The 6,642-nt window shown below is 49.1% G+C and overlaps 1 protein-coding gene across 1 annotated transcript; it reads left to right on the plus strand.

The window, feature by feature from the left end:
• The first annotated feature begins 77 nt into the window (after positions 1 to 77).
• LOC114587420 (serine protease 53-like) lies at positions 78 to 6,642 on the plus strand. Its single transcript, XM_028711624.2, has 7 exons — positions 78 to 357; positions 1,061 to 1,191; positions 1,872 to 2,109; positions 2,329 to 2,464; positions 4,138 to 4,385; positions 5,514 to 5,650; positions 5,746 to 6,642. Exons 1-7 carry the CDS (start codon positions 78 to 80, stop codon positions 6,010 to 6,012), a joined length of 1,437 nt encoding a protein of 478 aa, XP_028567457.2. The 3' UTR covers positions 6,013 to 6,642.

The following is a 6,642-nucleotide window of genomic DNA, read 5'->3' on the forward strand; positions in this document are numbered from 1 at the left end:
CAAATAACAACAGTATCTACAAGAGAGTGCTCAATACCTGCTTCCGCAACATGTTGTGTGTGGTTGCTGCAACTATTATGTTGCTGTATCTCTGTTTCAGAAAAAATTCAGAAGCTTTGGCCCTGGTGCAGGCTGGTCTAGTTGACATCTCCAAGGCAACGTACTCAGTGCAGACCCGCCAGTCTCTGACACACCCAAACTGGTTGGAGCACAGGGACCTTCACAACCTGGGCCTTTTGCAATTGGAGGAGCCACTGGAATTTGGTCCCCTTGTTGCACCCGTGTGTCTCTCAGACAAGGCAGATGCAATAGGTGACTTCAGAAATTGTTGGCTACCAGGCTGGTCTGTGCTGGAAGGTGAGTGGTGCACTTGCTTTCTCCTTGTACACTGTGATCTGAATTGCACAGGGAGGGGCTCTCTTAAATGACTTTGTTGGTTCTTCCAGTCTCTGTGATTCTGTGAGCAACATTGCATATCAGTTAGTAGTTAGGGTCCCCAGGCTGGGGCTTGGAAAAGATACCCAAGAAAGATAAGTCTGTTTGGTTTTGTGCAGTGCCCTCTCATGAAATGATGCATGAAAGGTATAATGCTAGTGTCACATCACTCTTGCAGGCAGCCAGAGAGCTGTCTTGTTGTTTCAGATAAGTCTGGGAACATCAACCTTCCACAGCTCATCTTCATGGACACTCCTGTCCATTGTCCACTCTCTATCCCAACATTCCTTTTCTTTTGCCCTGGTCTGGACTCTTCTCCTTATTCCTCTTGCCCACTTCAACTTTCAGCCCTCCTGTTCCCATCTGCTCAATTTCTTTATCCTACTATAGGGGTGGGGAACTTGCAGTACTCCAGTTGCTAAGGGACTCCAACTCCCACTGGCCTCAACCAACATTGTCAAAGGTCATGTATGATGGGAGCTGTAGTCTGGCAACAGCTGGAAGGCGAAAGGATCCTCATCTCTGTGCCCTGCTGGTAGTCATCACTGAGGGCATGGAGATGGAATTATGCTGCCTAACTTGAGGGCAGATGGTGCTACCCCCATGTGTTCTCTCCCTGCTGTAGGAGGCCCTGCCGTGCTGCTGAGACATCCCTTAGACATCCTGAGCGTCACCAGCTGCGACCAGCTTGGGGAGCAGCTCTCCAATGCCATATTCTGTATCAAGGCTCAAATGGGCCCGGAAGGAGTCTGCACGGTGAGAGAGAGCTTGGGAGTAGATCATCATTATGACCCACCTCCACCGCTTTTTGACTCGGCGCTGATATCAGCTGGCTGTGGATTTAAAAAGTCAGTCTCCTCACCCATTTGTTAAACTGAAGAGGTTAAAAGACATAATTCCTGCCTGCCACACATAGCTCTTTCAGGTGTACAACAGCACCTAGATATTGCATGTTCTCTGTCTGTCTCTCTGTCTCTCTCATACTGCTATCATGGATCCAGTAGATGGGTATTTGCAAATTGGCTTGTGACATGGTTTGCAAAAGTAGAGGCGGCATGTTGAAGCAGGAAGTGTCGCCTTGCCCTGCCGTTACCATACCTGCTGCCACCGGCACCAATTTTGGGTGAGATATCACTGAAATTGCTCAAGATTGTGCATGCTCCACAAGGTCTTGCAAAATTTCGGATGTGATTTCAGCCAAAATCGGCACCAGTACTAGCACCATTTCTGTGCCAGCCGTGGGGCAGGTGGGGCACCTGCAGGGCTAAAGCCTTTGGGGCTCCTGCTGTTTGAGACAGCCACTGAGCCAGCTCTAGCACAAAGTGCCCCACAGAAATCAGGTCAACTGCTGTTTGAAAGAGTGTAATGGTTGGGAAGTTTCTTTTGTACCTACTTCTCTTTCTCATTTTCTCTTCCTTCTCCCTCCTCCTATCCAGGGTGATGTGGGTTCTCCGCTGATCTGCCCTGACCCCCAGGGTGGGGCCTGGCTTCAGCTGGGGGTGCTGAGCAGTTTTGATGAAGCCTGCTCTCGCCCCTATGTCTTCAGCAGTCTGCCCCACTACCTGCCCTGGTTGGAGAGGACCACAAAGGTTGCAGGGTATCGTTACAATCGCACAGTTCCTTGGAAACATCTGAGGCCGACAAAAAATCTTAGGCAGCTACAGAAACCAGAGAGTGAGTGATAGCTTGGAATTTCTCATGTGAGCTGCTTCAAAACACATGTCCCTTCTCCCCCAGGTCACTGTGGCCTGTGCATATGATGGCACAATGCCTTCCAGAGCACCCCTGAATGGCATTCCATGCACATTTCCTGCTGTTTAGAGCTAGCCTCCCTTGCTCTGCTATTGTCCTCTCCCCCACCACACACTGACCCAACCTCTTTGCCCTCTTCAGCCCTGGCTGCATGGATCTCAGCACAATTGTCCTTGCCCTGGCAAGTGCTCATCGCCACATGTGAGAATCAGAGCTGCGGGGGCTCAATTCTGAACCGCTACTGGGTGTTGACTACAGCACAGTGTGTTCAACAGACGTAAGTGATGCCCCCATTCTCCTGGCCTTCTTCAGAATCAGTACCAAATGGGAGAAGCATGGCGGGCCAACTTAGGCCCACAGGCTAGAGGTTCTCTAGCCCTGTGTTAGGAGATCAGAGCCCATGCCCTTTGGGGGACTCTAGTTCATTATCAATACAGTAGTACCTCGGGTTAAGAACTTAATTCATTCTGGAGGTCTGTTCTTAACCTGAAACTGTTCTTAACCTGAAGACCACTTTAGCTAATGGGGCATCCCACTGCCGCTGTGCCACCGCTGCATGATTTCTGTTCTCATCCTGAAGCAAAGTTCTTAACCCGAGGTAATATTTCTGTGTTATCAGAGTCTGTAACCTGAAGCGTATGTAACCCAAGGTACCACTGTATTCACCCATTCCGTGCTACATGGGAGGGTAAGGAGACATTTCATTACAGGGTGAATGTGAAAGAGGCATACCTATTTTGTTCATCTAGGCTGTAGGACATGGATAGGCAAACTAAGGCCCGGGGGCCAGATCCAGCCCAATCACCTTCTACATCTGGCCTGCAGATGGTCCAGGAATCAGTGTGTTTTTACATGAGTAGAATGTGTCCTTTTATTTAAAATGCATCTCTGGGTTATTTGTGGGGCATAGGAATTTGTTCATTATTTCCCCCCAAAATATAGTCCGGCCCCCCACAAGGTCTGAGGGACAGTGGACCAGCCCCCTGCTGAAAAAGTTTGCTGACCCTGCTGTAGGATATAGCTGCCCTGAGGGCATACAAGAAAGGGAGATGGCTGTGCTCCGCAGCATCACCGATGAGCTCGGATAACATGAACAGAAGAATGAAAAAGGCCCAGATTAATTTTAACATAGGTCAACATCAAGTTTACCATAGTTTATGAAGGAGTTGTTACTTTGAATGAACTATGTAAACATAGCTGAGCCTGCCACCTGCCCTGTCCCATCATTATGGGTCCTAAAGGTAAAGGTAAAGGGACCCCTGATCATTAGGTCCAGTCGTGGCCAACTCTGGGGTTGCGGCGCTCATCTTGCTTATTGGCCGAGGGAGCCGGCATACTGCTTCCGGGTCATGTAGCCAGCATGACTAAGCCACTTCTGGCGAACCAGAGCAGCGCACAGAAACACCGTTTACCTTCCCTCCGGAGCGGTACCTATTTATCTACTTGCATTTTGACGTGCTTTTGAACTGCTAGGTTGGCAGGAGCTGGGACTGAGCAACGGGAGCTCACCCCATCATTGCGGGGATTTGAACCGCCGACCTTATGGGTCCTACCAAGAGCAAAAAAAATGAAGAACAAGAGACTATTCCCTGTTAGTGATGGCTAGTGCCCATTTGGGACTGGTAGGGTGGAAAGCAGGGAGGCCACAATGGAGTTGGAGTCAATAACAGCCAGCGCCAACTGATTCTAGTTTTGTCCCCATCCTGCTCCCTGCGGAGTTCTGCAAGGGCAACACAGAGAATAAGGAGGAGGAAGAAGCAGCCAGCCAGTGCCATCACCTGAACTGGTTGTAGCTAAGAAGGCAGGTGGGTAGGGGCTCAGGGCAGACTGAGATTGGTGGGGCAGTGCCCCATTTGCCTTAATGGACTAGCCTATACTATTCCCTTTGCCTTGTTGCTTTTCCTTTGACCCAAAACAGAGTTATTCCAGGCCCCTCTTTACTGTTTGCAGGGACCCAGCAAACATAGCTGTCTTTGTGAGGCTGACACACCCCAAGGGCCACGCCAGAAGCATCCATGTTGCTGCAATTTACCCTTATGAGGAGACGGCGCAGCACAGTCTCTCTGGCAGCTCCAACGTGGCTCTGCTGCTCCTCCAGAAGCCCATCGCCTTTGACCAACATGTGGCTGCTATGGCGTACTTCCCAAAGGAGCCCTGGGATAGCTGCAAAGTGATGGGTCTACAAATGATGCCATCTGGTATGCCAGGAGACTGACTGGGAGTGGGGTGGAGGGAGAGGGAGAGGAGAGAGGGACCTTGCTATTGTATAGGGCTGTATGCTCCAAGACTATTTCAAACAGTCTCTGGTCCTTAACATCAAATATCCCTTAGTACATTCATTTGGAAGCCCTGTGACGCTGCATCAAGTTGCAGCATGATTTGTGCAGGCAGCCAATGGAGCTTAACCTGGCTTTTGCCCCCAACTACTCTGTGTGCGTGCGTGCGCGTTTGCTTGCTTACACACACACACACACACACACACACACACACACACACACACACACAGCTTGTGTGTGAACTGTAAGGATCAGCTGTGCTGAGTGGAAGTGGACAGTCCTTGAAGACACACCCACCAGGGACACATCTACTCTCCAAATCTATATTCCATCAATCTTTATGCAATGCCTGCAAAGAATCCTGAGCACTGTAGTTTGGCAAGGGTGCTGAGACTTCTCAGCGATGTCTCACAGAGCAAAAAATCCCCAAGGTTATCTGAGGAGAAGGAATGGCTATAAAATTAGTGCAAGTGTACCAGAAAGATGTTGAGAGGAACTCTTGACTGTCGCTGCCTCACGGCACCTCTTGTGTCTCCCTAGTAACATTTGTTAAATGACATGCTACATGCCATCATCATGCACATTGCAAACATCGTCCAATGAAGTACAGTGAAAAAACACTGAAAGCAATGATGATATATCTCATGTCTTGGCAGTTGCAGGAGGGGACCATATGTCTGTGGTAACGTGTCCCTCACAACATGTAAATTAGGCCCCGTGTTTATGGTGTAGATATGATGAAAGCATTTGGCTAAAAGCGTAGGGAAGTGGTGGATTTTTCAGTGGTGCTAAACTAGATTATTATTGTGGTGATGGAAGCAGAGGTGGGGTGGGGGCACAGTTCCTGAGACAAATTAGTTCAGGATAAAATGGTGTGATTCAGCGGACAAATGTAGAGTCTGGGCATTTGGGAGTCAAGGCTGGATTCTGACAGGGTGGAGCTTGGGGCAGTATGCCATAGGATGGAGGAAGGATTCTGGAAGTTTTCTTTCCCAAAAGTGGGAAGTGAATTGGAAGCAGTTTGCTGGCTAATCACCCATCTTTTGACAGGTGAAATTGGGGCTGACTCCAGCGCATACCAAGTCAAGGTGCTGATGCCCTCAGACTGTGCCAAGGAACATCCTGGGGTCAATCCAGGCATGTACTGCGTTGTAAGAAATAGCTCTAGCTACCTGCCTGGTGCTGCTGTGAGTATCTCTCCAAACAGCCTCCAACCAACCACTCATCTTCACACCTTGTGATAGGCCATTCTTGCTTCATTCTTTTCTTCTTCTTCTCCCAGGTAGGTGAGGGTGCAGCCCTGCTGTGCCACTTGGAGGCCAAGAGCATGACATGGAGCCAGGTTGGCTTGATGAGTGAGCCCTTTCCGGGATCCCAGATGGTTGTTCTGTCCTCCAGCATCACCTCCTATGTGGACTGGATAGAAAAAACGTCCAGACAAGCCAAGCACCAATTATTCCTGCCCCGTGGGAGAGCAGCAGCCTGTGGACCAAGTAGCTGGATGCTCCTCCTGATCCTCTCATTGTTTAGGGAGGCAGAGTTAGGCTGAACACACATATTAGTGTGTTCTCATTCCTATTGAAGGTGCTGCGTTGGAGGGTTCAGCTTCTGCAGTCGATTACCGGGTGCACGACTTTCCGTGCTGGAGGTGGCCCCGCTCTCCTCATCTCTGCAGGCACCATGGGATATCCACAACAAATTGCCAGGTGAAGGGCAGTTGCCACAGTTGCCTCCAGCAGTGGTCTATCAAGTCTCAGCTGGGATGGCCCAGATGTGCACCTTTCCGGACAATGCCATTAACTAGAGGCCTGTCTCTGGGAGTGAGAGTCTAGCAACAAGACTTGAGGCTACTGTGGACTTCTGCACCAGCTATTGCTTCAGTAAACGAGCAAGTAACAGAAATGAGATGGAGATATTTCAAGAATATGTAAGGCATCATCCTAAGGACTTTAAGGGAGAAAGATAGAAAAACCATGGTAGACATTTTGGAGAATTTCCCATACAATACATAGTAGACCCTCCAGATAGCTTCTGATTTGTGCAGTCTCCCATTACTTCTCCAAAGCATGGTATTTGCATAGAATATGTGTCTGCAATTGGGAAGTATAGCTGATATCAGCACTTGGACTCTAATCTTATAATTAAAACTACGAATCAATAAAATAAAAATGCTCTCAAA

This window comes from Podarcis muralis, chromosome 17, assembly GCF_964188315.1.
Source record: "Podarcis muralis chromosome 17, rPodMur119.hap1.1, whole genome shotgun sequence".
NCBI classification, from domain to species: Eukaryota; Metazoa; Chordata; class Lepidosauria; order Squamata; family Lacertidae; genus Podarcis; species Podarcis muralis.